The 17557-nt window shown below is 43.1% G+C and overlaps 1 protein-coding gene across 6 annotated transcripts in view; it reads left to right on the top strand.

Annotated features, from left to right (window-relative positions):
• LOC148220207 (protein ARK2N-like) overlaps positions 1-17557 on the top strand; it is a 72501-nt gene that overhangs the window by 18684 nt on the left and 36260 nt on the right. For all 6 annotated transcript variants that reach the window (XM_088155436.1, XM_088155435.1, XM_088155433.1 and 3 more), the window contains exon 2: positions 13993-14806. In XM_088155436.1, the coding sequence (XP_088011562.1) occupies positions 14086-14806 (721 nt within the window). In that variant the 5' untranslated portion in view covers positions 13993-14085. The remainder of the gene's footprint in view (positions 1-13992; positions 14807-17557) is intronic.

Raw genomic sequence — 17557 nt, 5'->3', positions numbered from 1 at the left:
TATCTGTATGCGTTATTTGTACAAGAATGTCACTGGTGAGTTCATTGAATTATGTGTGTTGCTTTTAATGGACAGGAAGGCGATTTGAGAAGATTCTATGAAGTGGACTTGTGTGTTACAATCAATTCTTCATTACCCAGATTGTGTGCTTTTTTCATGTAAACAGTTGGTAGACCGGGCATAGGAAGGTGATACAGTTTTAAGCAGGGAAAATAAGTGGTCTTTTGGACTCTGGTTATGAAGAAATATGTTGGTAATAAGCTGAGAAAAAGAGCTAGTTTTCATCATATAAGCTAGGCATTTTTTATTATTAATCAGTTCAGTAACACCTAAAATGACAATGTTCAATTAAGTTTATGTTGCCTTGTGTAGGAGTGTGTAGAGCAGGGGCCTCTGAGTTCCTCAGAGAGAGAGATCAGAATGCAGGAATAGAATTAAAACCTTTAGAGAAATTAAAGAATATTAAGCCACACAGACATGAAATAAAGTTGTAAGCTTTAGTTTTAAGTAAGTAGAAATATTATTAAGTTGCATAGATATGAAGTAGAAGTTTCAAGTAAGTAAGAATATGCTTTAAGTGCCTTAAAAGAGCAAAAGCCGTAGAATCTAGCATAAAGAGCAAGCTTTGCTGAGAGTTCAGAAACTTAGCTCCAGACATAATGAAAACATAGTAAGAATATTGCTTACATTTTTGAGATAGAACAGATAGAACTGAGTGAATAGATAGGCTTTATGTGCAAGTTATGCATAAGGATTAACACCACTTTCGTACAATAGAACTAGAATTCTAATAGGTTTAGAAGGAATGTGTTAGGTTTGTGTTTTTAGCTCATTGGGTAATTGTAGCAGCTGGTGCCGGGGGTCAATCGGACCCTGGCTGCCACAGACGTTCCGGATAGCGAAGTCCCACAAGGAACAACCTTTCCCCAAGTCCTAGGCAGTCTCAGCCACAAGGTACCAATGCAAGCAAGGCCTGGGCTTCAGGAGATCAGCCCTTTTAGTGATTTCAGCTCTTAGTGATTTCAGCTCAGCTTGCAAGGTACCTTGGCCGATGCAGGGAGAAGAGATGGGAAGCACTGTGTGGCACTTCCACAGACTTCTTTATTGTCTGCTTCTGCAAAGGGTCCAGTGACAGCTACATTCCACTGAACTGGGTAGAAGCAGGGGTTTTTATAGGGAAGGTATGGCTTGACAGAGGGACTAATCATTTGGGGCTGAGGAAATATGACCAGTAGTTTTACAAGGAGATAAAGTGGGGTCCTGAGGCAGGAGAAGGGTCTCTTAGCCCAGTCACCATGACTAAGCAATTCTTATCTAGGGAATAGCTCTCCAGGGAGGCCTTGCAAGGGGCCCTGCTCCCTCCACAGGTAATTAACAAATAAAAATCCATGTATTGGGTAGAGCTTGTTCTCTCCCTCTCTCTTCTTCCACCTTCATTATCATCACTGCCCGGAAGGAGATAGGAGCTGCTGCTACAACTTCTGCCTTTTCTCGGGACTTTGCACCAGATAACTGCTTCTGCTTCTAATCAGGACTCTATGCCAAAGCTTTTAGCATGGACTTTAACACTTGGGACTCTGTCTTTGAGACTGATGTGCCTCTACAAATAAACAACTTTACAGCAACCAGTAACTGCTCTTGCTTCTTTGAAGACCTAAACCCATAGCAATCTCGACAGCCTTGGTTTTTATTAAGTATTTCAGGTTGTTGAGAGATATTAGTTGTCTACACCAGCTTAAATGAATAGATTTTAAGTAGAATAACTTACATAGAGCTATAATGCCGTGTGATTTAGCATGTTATTTGCTTAGCTTTACTTGTTCAGCATGAGTAGCTGTATTTGCTGACGCCTTCAGCTGCAAGCTGTGAACTTAGGCCTAGACATGTTTTCAGCTGGAATGGAGTTAATTTTCTTAGTAATTTTCCTAATATCTGGTACAGTGCTGTGTTTTGTCTTTAGTATGAGAAGAATATTGATAACACACTGATGTTTTAGTCATTGCTAAGTAACGTTTATCCTTAGTCTAGGGCTTTTTTAGTTTCCTATGATCTACAGGTAAGCAGATGTGCCAGAAGATCAGGAGACTAACAGTCAGCAGAAGCTGCAACTCTACAAGATTTGAACAGTTAATGACCTTTCTGCAAGGACACAGAAAAAGAACCCAATAAAGTGTTAAAAGATCCCAGACCAAAAATTACCATTGGACCAAGAGGTGTGTCAAGAACACATGAGGGGCAGGTACAAGTCATAAAGGTATAATTGCTCCAGGGATCTCTTTATTCTGGGTCTCTCTACGGAGACACACAGCTCAAGCTGACCTGCTGCTGTGCCACTCTATTAAGTTATTTTTAATAAATCAAATGCCTGAGACTCTTCTACAGGAAGCCTAAGGTTGAGCCCAAAGAAGGAGGAAGTGTGCCCAAGAGTGAGTGTGTGTGTATGTGTGTGAGAGCAAGGAGTCAAAAGGGCCCACTGAAGCCTCCCACTGCAAAGGGACTCTGAGCCCAGCAGTTAGTCTCAGGTGGTGTGTGTGTGACTCCATGAATAGTGTGAGAATGCTCAGTCAGCAGCTTGTCCTTTAACACAGGCCTTATAATTTGTTTGGATGAAACTAATTTCCTTCTGACATTGTAGGAAATACAATTAAAAAGAACATTTATTGAGAGCAAACCAAACAAAAATGTTATGAAGTATGTATGAGTGGCCAATTATTGATAGAAAAGGGCATGCATGCCATTTTCTATATAACTCTTTGTGCAGTAGTATATATTACATATAGTTGTACTTTAAGAAGCTACTAACACCTCTGTTTGAATTTATTTTTTTGGTTTTGTAATAATTTTTATCTTCAAAAGTCTCAGAGCAAACAGTGCTATGAAAGAAACACTCAGTACTCTCTCCTGTGTCTAGTCGGAACCTGTGAGTTTAAGGTGTGATGAGACCAAACAGCAGGTACTTTATCAGATGTGGATTTTTTTCTAAATGGATGGTTTGTTCTTGCCCTCATTTCCCTGCTTTCTGCCATCTCTGACAGAAAATTGCACTTATTTTCTTTTTTTGTTTTCTGTTGTCTTATTGAAATGAATCTACCCACGAAAGGATGAGCCAGTTCTGGTACAAAGGAGGCACTATAGCTGGGCAGTGACAATTAGGGTAGTAAAAGACTAGGGAATAAAGCCCATCCCTGTTAGTGGCAACGAGAGAGGCTGGACTGTCTGCTAATCTGACCTTCAAAATCCTTCTGGATTTCTTCAGTGAAGTGAAGGTTTTATAGTGTAAAAATCATATGACTTTACAAATGAGTCCACAATTTAAAAATATTTCCTAGATAGGAGTACAGTTAGATGTTTAATGGCTTCTGCATACTGGTGTGTTCTATGTGTGGCTGGAAAATAAAATAATTTCTGTTGGAAAAATCTTGCACAGAAGCTTTTACAGAATTGTCTTTTCAAATAAGTGCAGTATCTGTGCATCAATGAAAGGAGAATGACATTTCTAAGCAATGTCTGATTAAGTATCCATCTGTGTCAGTAAGCATCACAACATTTTTCAGTGCTGTGTTCTCATTTAAGTAAAAAACTGGTCTTTCTCTAGCATCACCTCAAGATTACTTTTTCTAGTACTGTTACTAGAAAAGTGAGTGGCAAGAAAGGAATGTGAATTTTTCAGTATAGTCTATTCCTTTCTCTGATTTATAAATTTCTCAAGTAGAACTAAATAAGGACATTAGTTTTTCTTTCTTTGAGACAAGGATTTTCTTGGAATAGATTTTTTCCCCTGAACTATGTTCTTCCTTGCATCAATCTCTGAGTCACAGTAGACTTTTTCCCACTGAGATAAAGACAAAGTTCTATTTTATTTACATACTAATACTCAAATTTTTGATGTCTAAATAGCCAGCTCAAGGGACCTGGAGAGTACAAACCTCACCAGAGCAAGTATTTTTTTCCATGCACACAGAAATACAGGTTGATGTTGACCAGATATAGTGTTGTGAAATTACTGGTCCCTGTACTGCCATCTCACTGAAAATATAATTAACTGATCACTGTATGAGGGATCAAAGCAGCATGGTTTGAGTAGTTAAAGTTCCTACTTAATAATGAAAAAAATCTTATAAAAACATTGTAATTAGACTGTTAGCAAGGTGGCAACATATAGATAAAACATTTTTTTCTAGCTGATAGACTAGAGAGATGGAAAAGCAAGTACAGGTGTTCTTATAGTCCCTTTGGAAGCTGCTATGTAGATGATATTTCCAAGTAGGATATTTGTGAAAAGTCTCTAGTTCACTTTGTCAGCCCTTTAGCTTCTTGTGAAGCTCTGTTCTTTGTTCTCTGGGCTAAAAGGCTGAATAGTGCAGAAGCTGTTCTGCAGTTATTAGTATGAATATTTAAATATATTTCTTTTGGCCAGACTAGTACTCTTTTGATATGTGTTTGAGCAACCAAATTTTTCCTTGCATGTACATTTTAAAATTCTTAGAAAAGCTGGGAGTTGCTCTAGCAGGTGCAATACAAATCCCACTGTATAACTCTTGATTAGTCATTCAGTCATCAAATCTGTGTTTTACTTACCTATGCAATAGAAGAATTATTTGATAATGAAGATTTGTAGGTGAAATAGATAGAAATAATGATTTCATTACAGTATAGGGATACACTTATGTCTCAGAACATGTGTACTCATTAAGGTTTGTTGATGCTGTGCTGTGGCCTTGGAAATAAATTGGTTCCTACGTTAAATTACTATCTCTGAAAATTCTTCTTTTAAGTTGCTTTCAAGAGAGTTTTACTCAGTATTCACAAACATTTTTTCTTTATATGTATGTTCCTGTATTTTACAGTATGTATTTTATTCCTCTGTTTGTTTTTTTTTTTGAAGTAAAATGTTTTGCAGTATGTGGGGGTTTTTTTCCCCTCATTTAGCAGACCTGAACTTATCTTTCTTGTGTTGTCTGAGATTAACTAGCCTTTCTTTCCTTAACACTGGTGTTTCTCTCCCATAAGTATTTTCATAATTCCCTTGTACCATACATCATTTCTTTCATTCATTAGCCCAAAGGAAGCATAAGCTCTCTTTTAATATTCTTTAAAAATGAAGTTTCAAAGTGGATTAGGGTGGGCAGGACAACACTGAGCTTTTCATGGCACCTTTTAGAACCAGGGAAGTAGCCTCATATTGTGCTGCAGATGGAGGGAGGGAAACAGCATGCAATTACAAACATACAGGAAGCTTGGGATGGATCAGGAATCTGATGGATTGTCAGGGTACTGAAAAACCTTTCTGAGCCATCCATGCTTTCTCGGGCTCTTCAAATATTAATTGCCCTTGTCTGCAGAAATATATATTTTAAAAGCAGTAGATTAAATATTACTACTGCTTTTTCTCATCTACACTTTTTAAAAGTGCTGTAAATTTATCGTTTCTATACTTCTAAACCCATAAATTATTTGTTCCATACCATTCATCTGTAAGCAAATGTGTTGAATGAAAGATCTGTTGAATACAATGTTGAATGAAAGATCTGTTGAAAGATATGTTGAATTACAAGTGAAAATTTAGATGGAAGGCAAAGTGTGACCAATGAAGGTAAAATGATAACTATTGATCTCTAAAAATTTTCCTGAAGATGCTTCAGGTACTCTTGGGTTGATAACATACAAGTTATCAATCAGATAAACAGCTTGTTTTTTGTATTTGCACTGAAGCAATGAAATTTATTAAATTATAACTTGATGTAAAATGTAGGATACTGGTGTGGGTGGTTGCTGTTTCTTGCTTGCAACTCATACTATTTGATGCTGTTTTCCTGGCAGACTTGAGAAAAATTAGGTCAGTCTGTAGGGTCTCATATAACCAGGACTTGTATGGGAGACACTCAAGGACCACTTGAATGGTGTATTGGTGTCTCGGTTTGCAAGACAGGTATCTTCTAAGGAAATGCGAGAACCCCTTTCCTGGGATGCAGAGTGCAACCCCCTCCCTTTTAATTATTTTAGTTTCAAATCAGAGGCCTTCAGGCAGGAGATATGGGGATAGGAATAACAGTTCTTTACTGATATCTAACAAGGCAAAATAGCAGAAATAACAACAGCTATAAAAACTGACAACAAAACAGAACAGTATAGCTAAGTTCCAGTCCCTTTGGCCAAAGCCGTCTCTCCCTACGCTAAGTTACTGGTGCTGTGGGCAGGGCAGGTCCCACGCAGTTGAAGAGGGCTGTAGTGATGGCAGCAGCGACCCAGGGGTGAGAGGGATGGTGAAGCAACTCCTCCCTCATGGTTTTTGTCGTGGTGCTCAGCAGAGTGTCCGGAGGTAGTAGGATGAGGTGGGAGAGCAGCAGAGCAATGTCCAACGGCAGGGAGCGTGGATCTCGGCGCTGGGATGGCAGGGAAGATGCCAGATCGGAGCCCGGGCTGTCCTCCCACTCCACGAGCCAAGCGAGAGTGTCCCAGGCCACCGAGACCCCTCTCCCACCTTTACTTTTCCGGTCTCCCCACCTTCCTCCACCCACCCCCTTGCGAGAGAACATTTATAGTTCCTAAGGTGTAGCCACAACTACTTAGCATAACCACGGGAGAAATTCCACAGAAAGAAAAGGGAACAATTCAACCCCCAACAATATCCACCCCTGAATTTTTCCCATACTAATAAGCTATATCAAATTAAACCGTTACATTATATATACATACATACAGTTAGAGACATAGGCACAGTACTATAGGTATTTCACCCTAAAACAAGGTCTCCTTGGGGTATGCATCGGGTCTCTCCATTCTTTTGCATCACCCACCAGGTGCAGCCCAGTCCTTGAGCGAATACAACTCCCCGGATGGGATTGTCTTTGCTGGAGGCAGGATTCACCCAAACAGTTTTTCCTAGCATACCTCTCGTGTACCACTGGAACCTTATCTCCATCTGATATTCCCAAGGCCTCAGATTGGGCAGGGCCTGCTTGGTTAGTGGAACCTCGGGTGTTCACTAACCATGTGGCCTTTGGTAGATTAATCTCCCAGTTCATGAAAGTGCCCCCACCCAGTGCCTTCAAGGTGGTTTTAAGCAGGCCATTGCACCGTTCAACTTTCCTTGCAGCTGGTGCGTGGTAGGGGATATGGTACACCCACTCAATGCCGTGTTCTCTAGCCCAGGTGTTTATAAGGCTGTTCTTGAAATGAGTCCCATTGTCTGACTCAATTCTCTCAGGGGTACCATGCCTCCAAAGAATTTGTTTTTCCAGGCCCAAGATGGTGTTCCGAGCAGTGGCGTGAGGAACAGGGCAGGTCTCCAATCATCCAGTGATGGCTTCCACCATGGTCAGTACATAGCGCTTGCCCTGGCGTGTTTCAGGCAGTGTGATGTAATCAATCTGGCAGGCCTCCCCATACTTATATTTGGACTATTGCCCCCCATACCAAAGGGACTTCACCCGCTTGGCTTGCTTGATAGCAGTACACGTCTCATAGTCTTGGATAACATGAGAAATACTGTCCATGGTTAGATCCACCCCTCGGTCTTGTGCCCACTTATAGGTAGCGTCTCGGCCCTGATGACCTGAGGCATCATGGACCCATTGAGCCAGGAACAACTCTCCCTTGTGTTGCCAATCTAAGTCTTTCTGTGACACCTCTCTCTGTGCCGCCTGATCTACCTGCTCATTGTGTCGGTGTTCCTCATTAGCCCGACTCTTGGGGACGTGGGCATGTACGTGAAGGACTTTCACAGGCAGCTTCTCTATCAGGGTGGCAATGTTTTTTTATTCATCGGCAGCCCAGATTGGTTTTTTTCCCTACGTTGCCAGTTAGCCTTTTTCCACCTTTCCAGCCAGGTTAAGGTAGACTTTTGGCCACTTCTCTCTTTCAGCAATGTCCAGGGTCAGCTGAACAGCTTTGAGTTCAGAAAATTGACTTGATCCTCCTTCTCCTTCGGTAGTTTGTGCAACCTGTCGTGTGGGGCTCCATACAGCTCCTTTCCACTTCCGGTTCATCCCCACGATACGGCAGGAACCAGCAGTGAAAAGAGCATTGCGTGTTTCATCTGCTGGCAGTTGGTTGTATAGTGGGGTTTCTTAGGCCCTGGTCACTTCTTCCTGTTCCTCTTCATTGGCAAGACCAAAGTTTTCACCTTCTGGCCAGTTGGTAATTATCTCAAAAATCCCAGGGTGATTCGAGTTTCCAATACGGGCACGTTGTCTGATGAGGGTAATCCATTTGCTCCATGTGGCATCAGTGGCATTGTGGGTTGAGGGAACCTTTCCTTTAAACATCCACCCCAGCACTGGCAGTCAGGGTGCCAGGAGGAGTTGTGTTTCTGTGCCAACCACCTCTGAGGCAGCTTGAACCCCTTCATAGGCGGCCAAGATCTCCTTCGCTATTGGAGTATAGTTGGCCTCAGACCCTTCTGTAGCTTTGACTCCAGAATCCCAGTGGTCGACCTCGCGTCTCACCAGGCACCTTCTGCCACAGGCTCCAGGACAGACCATGGTTCCCGGCTGCAGAGTAGAGCACGTTCTTCACATCTGGTCCAGTCCTGACTGGGCCAAGGGCTACCATGTGAGCAATCTCCTGCTTGATCTGGGCAAAGGCTTGCTGCTGCTCAGGGCCCCAGTGGAAATCGTTGTTCTTGTGGGTGACCAGGTAAAGAGGCCTCACAATCTGGCTGTACTCAGGAATGTGCATTCTCCAAAAGCCTATGGCACCTAGGAAGGCTTGTGTTTCCTTCTTGCTGGTTGGTGGAGACATTGCAGTGATCTTATTGATGACCTCACTGGGAATCTGGCACCGTCCATCTTGCCACTTTATTCCCAGGAACTGGATCTCTTGGGCAGGCCCTTTGTCTTTGCTCTTTTTAATGGCGAAGCCAGCTCCCAGCAGAATCTGAATGATCTTTTCTCCTTTCTGCAATACCTCCATTGTCGTGTCCCCCCCCTCAGTGATGTCATCAATGTACTGCAGATGTTCTGGAGCTCCACCCTTCTCCAGTGTAGCCTGGATCAGTCCATGACAGATGGTGGGGCTGTGTTTCCACCCCTGGGGCAGTTGATTCCACGTGTACTGCACACCCCTCCAGGTGAAAGCAAACTGAGGCCTGCACTCTACTGCCAGAGGAATGGAGAAAGATGCATTGGCCATGTCAATGGTGGCGTGCCACTTGGCTGCCTTGGACTCTAGCTCGTACTGGAGTTCTAGCATGTCCAGCACAGCATTGCTCAGTGGTGGAGTCGTTTCATTCAATGCACGATAGTCCATGGTTAATCTCCATTCGCCTTCAGATTTACTGTCTTGGTTTGAAAGACAGGTATGTTCTAAGGAAAGGCAAGAGCCCCCTTCCTGAGATGCGGAATGCAACCCCCTCCCTTTTAATTATTTTGGGTCCAAATCAAAAGCCTTCAGGCAGGAGATGTGGGGATAAGGGTAAGAGTTCTTTATTGATATCTAACAAGGATGAAAAACAACAACAGCGATAAAAATTGGTAACAGAACCGAACAGTATAGCTCCGCTACAGTCCCTTTTGGCGGCAGGCCGTATCCCTGCGCTCAGTTACCGGTGCTGTGGGGGCAGGGCAGGTCCCGCGCAGTTGAAGAGGGGCTGGAGTGATGGTAGTGGCCCAGGGGTGAGAAGGGATGGGAAAGTGACTCCCCCGTCACGGTGTCGGTTGTGGTGCTCAGCAGGGTGTCCGGAGATAGTAGGGTGAGATGGGAGAGCAGCAGAGCGATGTCCGACGGCAGGGAGCGTGGATCTCAGTGCTGGGATGGCAGGGGAGATGCCAGAGCGGAGCCCCGGCTGTCCTCCCCCTCCATGAGCCAAGCGAGAGAGAGTCTCCCACTCCAGACCCCCGTCCCACCATTCCTTTTCCGGTTCCCCCCCCCTCCCCCTCCAGCCACCCCCCTACGAGGACATTATCTGTCGTTTTAAGGTGTAGCCACAATTACTTAGCATAACAATGGGAGAAATTCCACAGAAAGAAAAGGGAAGCATTCAACCCCCAACATTTACACACAGGCCTGATGGGGCTGTTGAAGGGTGGGTGGGTTTTGATGACCACTCCTTGGCTCTCCAGCTCAGGGATCATCTTGTGGATGGGGATCACGGCATCTCGATTTGTCCGGTACTGCCGGCGGTGCACTGTTGAGGTAGCAATTGGCACTTGTTGCTCTTCCACCCTGAGGAGTCCCACTGCAGATGGGTTTTCTGATAGCCCAGGCAGGGTGTTCAACTGCTTAATGCCCTCTGCTGCCACAGCAGCTATTCCAAAAGCCCACCTGAGTCCCTTTGGGTCTTTGTAATAGCCTTTCCTGAGGAAGTCTATGCCTAGGATAGATGGTGCCTCTGGGCCAGTCACAATTGGATGTTTCTGCCACTCTTTCCCAGTCAGGCTCACCTCAGCCTCCAGCAAAGTCAATTCCCGAGATCCCCCCGTAACCCTGGAAATGGAATCAGGTTCCTCCCTCATATGTCCCGATGGTATTAATGTACACTGTGAACCAGTGTCAACCAATGCTCTGTGTTCCTGTGGCTCTGATATGCCAGGCCATCAGATCCACACCGTCCAAAAGATCCAGTTTTCCCATGCCTCTCCCTGGCTAGAGGCAGGGCCCCTCTAGCCCTGGTTATTATTTCTCTCCTGGACATACATACTGGAGGTTCCTTCAAGGGGATCTGACAGCTCATCCTCCCTTCTGTAATACCCTGCTCCTTGGTCATGGGAGGCTGAGGCTGCCTTCACTTTAGTGGAGTTCCCTCTGTTAGTATTCCCATCCCTGAGTTGGCGCACCCGTGCTGCCAGGACAGAAGTGGGTTTCCCATCCCACCTTCTCATGTCTTCCCCGTGGTCACGTAGAAAATACCACAGGTCAGCACATGGGGTGTACCCTCTCTCCCTAGCTGGGGGGTGTTGGGCTCTAATTTTGGGATTCATAACTCGCACTGGTGCTGCACTGATCTTCCTCACCTCTTCCCTTATTTCCTTCATCTCCTCCTTAAAGTCTTATTTGAGTACCTTAACCACAGCAGAGACATGCGCCTGCCCTGGGCCAGCCATCATACTCTCAAAATTTCTGAGCCTGTTGGCAGCAGAACCCACTGTCACTTGGTTGGTATCAGCATTAATCATTGCAATAAAGGTAATATATTGAGATGAGCCTAGGTTTGCCAGAGTCCACAACATCTGCCCTGTGCACCTGACCTTGTCAGGGTCATTGTCATGCTGTCCATCCCTCCCAAAGAGCACCTCCAGTACTGCCACTTCTCTCAGCTGTTGGATCCCTTCCTCAAGGGTATTCCAACGCGTTCTCTGGTGGTACTCTTGCATTCTCTCTCTGTGGACAAACCTCTCTCTCACACTCTATAAAAGTCGCTCCCAGAGGAAAAGGAGGCCTGTCTGCCTTAGAAATACTTGGTCCACACCTGAGTCCTGGGTCAAGGCTCCCAAATTCCTTGCCTCAGTACCATCCAGTTGCACACCTGTACCTATAAGGTCCCAGACCCTCAGTAACCAGGTTGTAAAAGGCTCACGGCCCTGTCGTACAATGTCTTTTCCCAGGTTACGGAGACTCTCGTATGATAGGGACTCAGTGATGATCTCAACTTCTGGCTCCCCTGCTGGTTGTGAGGGGCCCCCTTCCTGACCCTTATTATCTAGGTGCCTTGTTTTCATCTTAGACTTCCTAGTTTCCACAGGGGCAACTGCTGCTGCTGAGTACCCTTGAAGTTCAGCTGGAGCCTGGACAGATGTAACGTCTGTGGGTTCCACTGCTGCACCATCAGAGTCTCCCTCTTTAAGGCAGGGGGAGGGTTTCTCACCAGCTGGGGAGAGGTACTCCTTCAGCATCTGGCCCATCTCACGTATCTCCTTTGCTAGCACCCCCACCCATTCTGGGTGGTTCCTTTCCGAGGTGGGCTGTGGGGCAGGGTCAAACCCTGGGTTAATATCCCTAGTCTCTGGAACAGCGTCAGGCTCTGGGGTAACATCTCTAGTCTCTGGGACTGGATCCGGCTCTGGGGCAGCATCACTAATCCCTGGGGTAGGTGTCAGGGCTGTTATCCAAGTCAGTCTCCCCTTATCTCTGAATGTTAGAACACGTTTAACAGGGATATCAGCAACACTAGCCACAGTACGTCGTTAGCATTTAGAGCGGATTTGAACCCCTTGAAGACTGGTGGGGTGAACTTCAAAAACCGTGTAATGGGTTGGGAGAAAATTTCACCTGCTGCCACTTCCTCACAGTAAATACCATTATTGAAGTAGCCCCAGAAACACACACTTAGAGTGCGATAGCTCTGAATCTATGTGGTCATCTTCCAGAGAAAATTAAAAATCTATGAATTCCTCAACTGATCAACCCACAAAATGAGCTGGATAATAGCTGCAGTAACCTTTATTATGAGACTCGTGTTTAAAAAAGGGCTTGCAAATGGGAGAGATATAGCAGTGAACACATGGAGGCCAATCTAGTGTAATCTGGACAGCATGGTGTCATCTACCACAAGCTTCGGTAAGTCAAGAACTGTTATCCCTTTTTCTAGCCCTCTCTCAATGCCCTCAGGCAATGTCCCACGTTCCGGGCGCCAAAATCTGTCTTGGTTTGAAAGACAGGTATCTTCTAAGCAAAGGCGAGAACCCGTTTCCTGAGCTGCAGAATGCAACCCCCCCCCCCCCCCTCCACCCACCCCCCTAGGAGAGAACATTATCTGTCGTTTTAAGGTGTAGCCACAATTACTTAGCATAACAATGGGAGAAATTCCACCGAAAGAAAAGGGAACAATGCAACCCCCAACATTTGGGTACTCCTAAAAAGTCTTTACATGACTCACTGGCATCCGTGGTTCTTCTCTGCTGAGAGCAAATCTGTTATACATAGCTAATGCTTCTAAAGGCAATGCCTATAGATATTGTAAACTCTGTGTCTCTGACAATTTAGTAGCACTTCATGGCACTTTTTATAAATAAGTATTTGGCACATAAAGTCTACTGGCAGAGTGGTTCCATTGGAAAAGGAAGGTGTTTGTAGTCTGGCTCTGTAATCTTCAGCAACTGCTCAGTTTCTCTGCAAAGTGACAGGATTTCTCCTATGTCATATTGGTTCTGTAAGTTTTCATAATTCGATTAAAACTTTGTAATATAATTTATAAAGTTGAGATCCTGTTCATCTAAAAGTAGATTTCTCATAGATATGGAAACAACTATATTCTAGTCTGTCCAGGTGGATGACTGCCAAGTCTAGGAATTTCAGGCTGGCATTGTTCATAAGGACTACAATTCTGCATTAAAGTATATTTCCAGTTCTAGGTAAAGAAGTTTAGCATATGTTGCTTAGGATATATTAAATTTTATAAAGTTAGACTTTGGAAATATTTTTGTTTTCTGATCTGTAGTGATTCGCCTCACTAGAATAATCAAATTTTATGTGACTCCAATACCATCTTTCACGGGTGTGTAAAAGGAAGAATAGTTTGATGTAACACAATGAGTTCACTAGGAAAAAGTAAATGAAAAAAACAATGATACTTTCCTATGAAGACAGGCTGAGTTAGGGTTGTTCAGCCTGGAGAAGAGAAGGTTCTGGGGAGACTTTAGTGCATCTTCCAGTAGCTAAAGGGGCTACAAGAAAGCTGGAGAGGGATTTCAGCAAGGGGGAATGGCTTCAAACTGACAGAGGGCAGGTTTAGATTAGATATTGGGAAGAAAGTTTTGGCTGAGGGTGGTGAGGCACTTGGAACAGGTTGCCCAAGGAAGTTGTGGATGTCCCATCTCTGGAAGTATTCGAGGCCAAGTTGGGACTTTGAGCAACTTGGTATAGTGGAAGGTGTCCCTGTCAATGGCAGGAGATTTGGAATGAGATGACCTTGAAGGTCCCTTCCAACCCAAACTATTCTAGGATTCTATGAACATGCTGTCTGTAACTGAAAGCAATGTGTTGTTTAGGTAATACTGTGAAGAGCAGGACTGAGTTATTTGGGTAACTTATTCTTCCTCTTCTGTTCTTGTTTAGGCTGCTGTATTGCTGAAGACCTTATCTAGTTCACCCAGTCTTCCAGACCATGTGCTCTGTGCTTTGAGACCAGGAGGACCTTGGTGTTCTGAAATGAAGATGGAGACAGTGGAAAAAGCAGAACTTGTTGATTCAGAAGTTCCACCAAAGACTTCTGAAAAGCAAGAAACTGCTCCTGATGAACATGGACCTATAGAACTCGAGACACAAACTCAGAAAGGCAACATGCACACTGCAGCAGACTCAGCAGTGCTTTCTTCAATGCCTTGCTTACTGATGGAACTGAGGCGAGACTCTTCAGAGTCTCAGCTGGCATCTACAGAGAGCGATAGGCCAATGGGTGGTCGAGTTTATGAGAGTGACTGTTCTAATCACTGCATGCTTTCCCCTTCCTCCAGCGGCCACTTGGCTGACTCAGACACATTGTCTTCCGCAGAAGAGAATGAGCCCTGTCAAGCTGAAGCTGCTGTAGAGGGAGACCTTTCTGCGATGTCTGGGGCTGCAGTTGGGAGGAAATCCAGGAGATCTAGGTCTGAAAGTGAAACTTCAATAATGGCTGCCAAGAAAAACCGACAGTCTAGTGATAAGCAGAATGGTCGGGCTACCAAGGTAAAAGGTCATCGAAGTCAAAAGCACAAAGAAAGAATCCGGCTCTTGAGACAGAAGCGGGAGGCAGCTGCTCGCAAGAAGTACAACCTGCTGCAGGACAGCAGCACCAGTGACAGTGACTTGACGTGTGACTCGAGCACGAGCTCATCAGATGATGATGAAGAGGTTTCAGGGAGCAGCAAGACAATCACTGCAGAGATACCAGGTAGAGGATGTTTTTTAAACTGAACTGTAACACATCTGACATCATTTTTCAGCTGTTGTGCTAAATTAGATGAGTGACACTTGAGAAAAAACAGGAGAACTGCAGCTCTGTGTAAATTTGAAGACTGCAGTGTATTAAGACATGGGCAAATTTTAAAATCTGTCCTGAGGTTTCAGATCACTTTTGCACACCAACAAAGCATAGAAATGGTAAATGGGAGGAAGGACTATCTTTGAATTCTGGAATTTTCAGATCTTTTCATTTGTAAGTCTAGATAAGCTCTTGTCAGTGCTGTCAAATCCCATTAGATGGTGATAATCTAATAAATACATTCTGAAGATAAATAGCCAGCTTTGCTTGAATATCTTAAGACCACAGATTGGCAACTGTGTTAGAAATAATACAGCATACCTCTTGCCTGTGTTACTGTAAGTCCTTGTTCATTATTGCACTGTGCTTTCAGCTCTATGTTTCAGTGTTTGACAAACCTGCTTAGCCTTATTGTAAGTTCTTGCAGATTGCAGCTGGTCACCTATTTTAGGATATAAATATGAATTTGTTTACACGGGTGCCCAAGCTATATCCACACCTAAATTTTCAATATCCTAGACAAAGCTGTTACCATTTTCCTATAAAGATCTATAATTTCTATATTTTTAATTTTCTGACACATCTGTGTTAAGATTATAGGCAGCAAATTATAGGGGCCTTCTCATAATTTTATTAGCAAAAGAAACATTAATTCCTCAAGTTTTTTGTCTGCTGAGTCTGTTATTTTATTAGCTCAATTGCTGTGGACAGGATTTTGTGTGAAAAATTATTTCAGCATATACCACAGAACCATCATCATATGGCAATCAAAAATAAAATCACATCAAAATAAACTTTTTCGGTTTGCCAATTTTTACTAGATTACATGCCTTTTTGCCTCTTCTGTTAGAAGTTGGGATGTTGGGGTTTTTTTGGAGATAAATATCAGCTTACATAGGGCAAGAAGATTTAAAGGAAAACTGCAATAATTAGTCTTAAGTTGCTGAACTAATGTTTGCTAGATGAATTAAAATATTTGCAGCAGATTTTACAAATAACTGTTTTAACTGACTTGATTATGGTGAATAATTCTGTCATGAGAACTGGGATTTTTCCCACATATTGCTAGGAAGCAGGTTGCACAAAGTAAATGTTTATTATTAGAAAGTCTGGGAAAGGCATAGTCTATAATTATTGTGTAGTAAACTTTTAATAGAGATCTGAAAATATTTACCAATTTAATAGTTACTCAGACTTCTAGCTTTTATAATTTTATGCCTTTTTCTTTGCTATATTTATACTTTGCTGGGCAATTAAAGCCTCATTTAAAGCCTGCTGAAGAAGACTATTTAATTGAGTTTTGGGACAGGTTTCTCCTGACCTCACAAACCTCACCAAACTTACACAATAATTCCCCCAGGTTATATTATTTTTCTTTAAGTCATAAAAGGATCTTGTGACCCAGGAAGGCACCACAGGGTATTTTCACATCTGCTTAGATTTCTGACTTCCATTGCAGAGATCTGAAACTACTCTAGGGTACTTTGTCACTAGGTTCTTCTGTATTTGAGTTCTTGGTCTTAACCACGAGATGCTTGCAGTGAAGAGGTCCCATTGTAGTACACAGAAGAACTTGATTATATAGTGATGATTATACTAAGGCCCAGTTTTGCCTGTGATGCAAGATATGGGAGTACACAAACCATCCTGAGAAACAATGGTGCTTAGTCATAGCACATATCATTTGCTTTATGCTAAATTCCACTTATGACATTCAAATGTTTGAGCTGTCCTCTTGCTGCAATTAGGTGCAATGTGTATCTGCCACATTCTGGTTTTCCTTTAAATAGAAATGACTTTGGTTTGTGGGAAATGTTTTCCAAGTACAAGAGAAAAACATTCTCTATAGACATAAGGACAAGGTTGCCCAAAAACGCTACTTGTGGTTAATGAAATACTGTGGTCTTAACAGATGCAGTGGAGTTCTGAGTGTGAGTAGGACTTCCAGCTCTCCATCGCAGTGGTAGGTTCACATGCCATTTGCAATCCCTCTTATTGGAACTGGCAAAGTACTTAAATTCTTTTTCTTGACTAGAAAGCTGCTTTAGTGCACTTGGCATTACACTGTGAATATCTTCAAAATTTAGGGAACGAACACATAGTTAGAAATTATTACAAGGTATCAAAAAACATTACTAGAAATTCAGTGCATGAATGTCCTCTGCACACAGTCAAAAGAGGTTTAACTTGATGCTTGAACTTGAGTATCAGGACATAAGCATGAAAAAACTTTTGCAGTTACTTTTGAAAAAGTCTGTATGCATTGATGCAGAAGAGTCTTACAGGTAGTCTGTGTTCCCCTCAATCTTAGTGTATTTGGACATTTCAGCTGTAGTGCTGGTTACTGTCTCAACATCACTTATTATTGGGACTGGTTTTCAACCAGTCTGAAAAATAGCTTTGTCAACAGAGATGCTCTAAAATGTTTAGTGACAGTTAATGTGGCTTTCATGTATGAAGGTTATGCATACTCTGGCTCTTAACCTTCTCTCAGTATTGTAACAGCCAACAGTTTGCTTGTGTGTGGTCTGAAAATTGAAGTGCCACATTTGAGAATACAGTAGTCTTTTATGTTGTGTAACTAAATTTCGTCCATTTAAATAGCGCGGGTTTGACTAAACTAGTAACGCAAGGAAAATGTTTAGTGAATACATAATGCCA

Source organism: Sturnus vulgaris, chromosome W, assembly GCF_052056855.1.
Source record: "Sturnus vulgaris isolate bStuVul1 chromosome W, bStuVul1.hap1, whole genome shotgun sequence".
Classification (NCBI taxonomy): Eukaryota; Metazoa; Chordata; class Aves; order Passeriformes; family Sturnidae; genus Sturnus; species Sturnus vulgaris.
The sequence above is the reverse complement of the archived record's forward strand: the minus strand, read 5'-3'. Positions and strand labels throughout refer to the sequence as shown.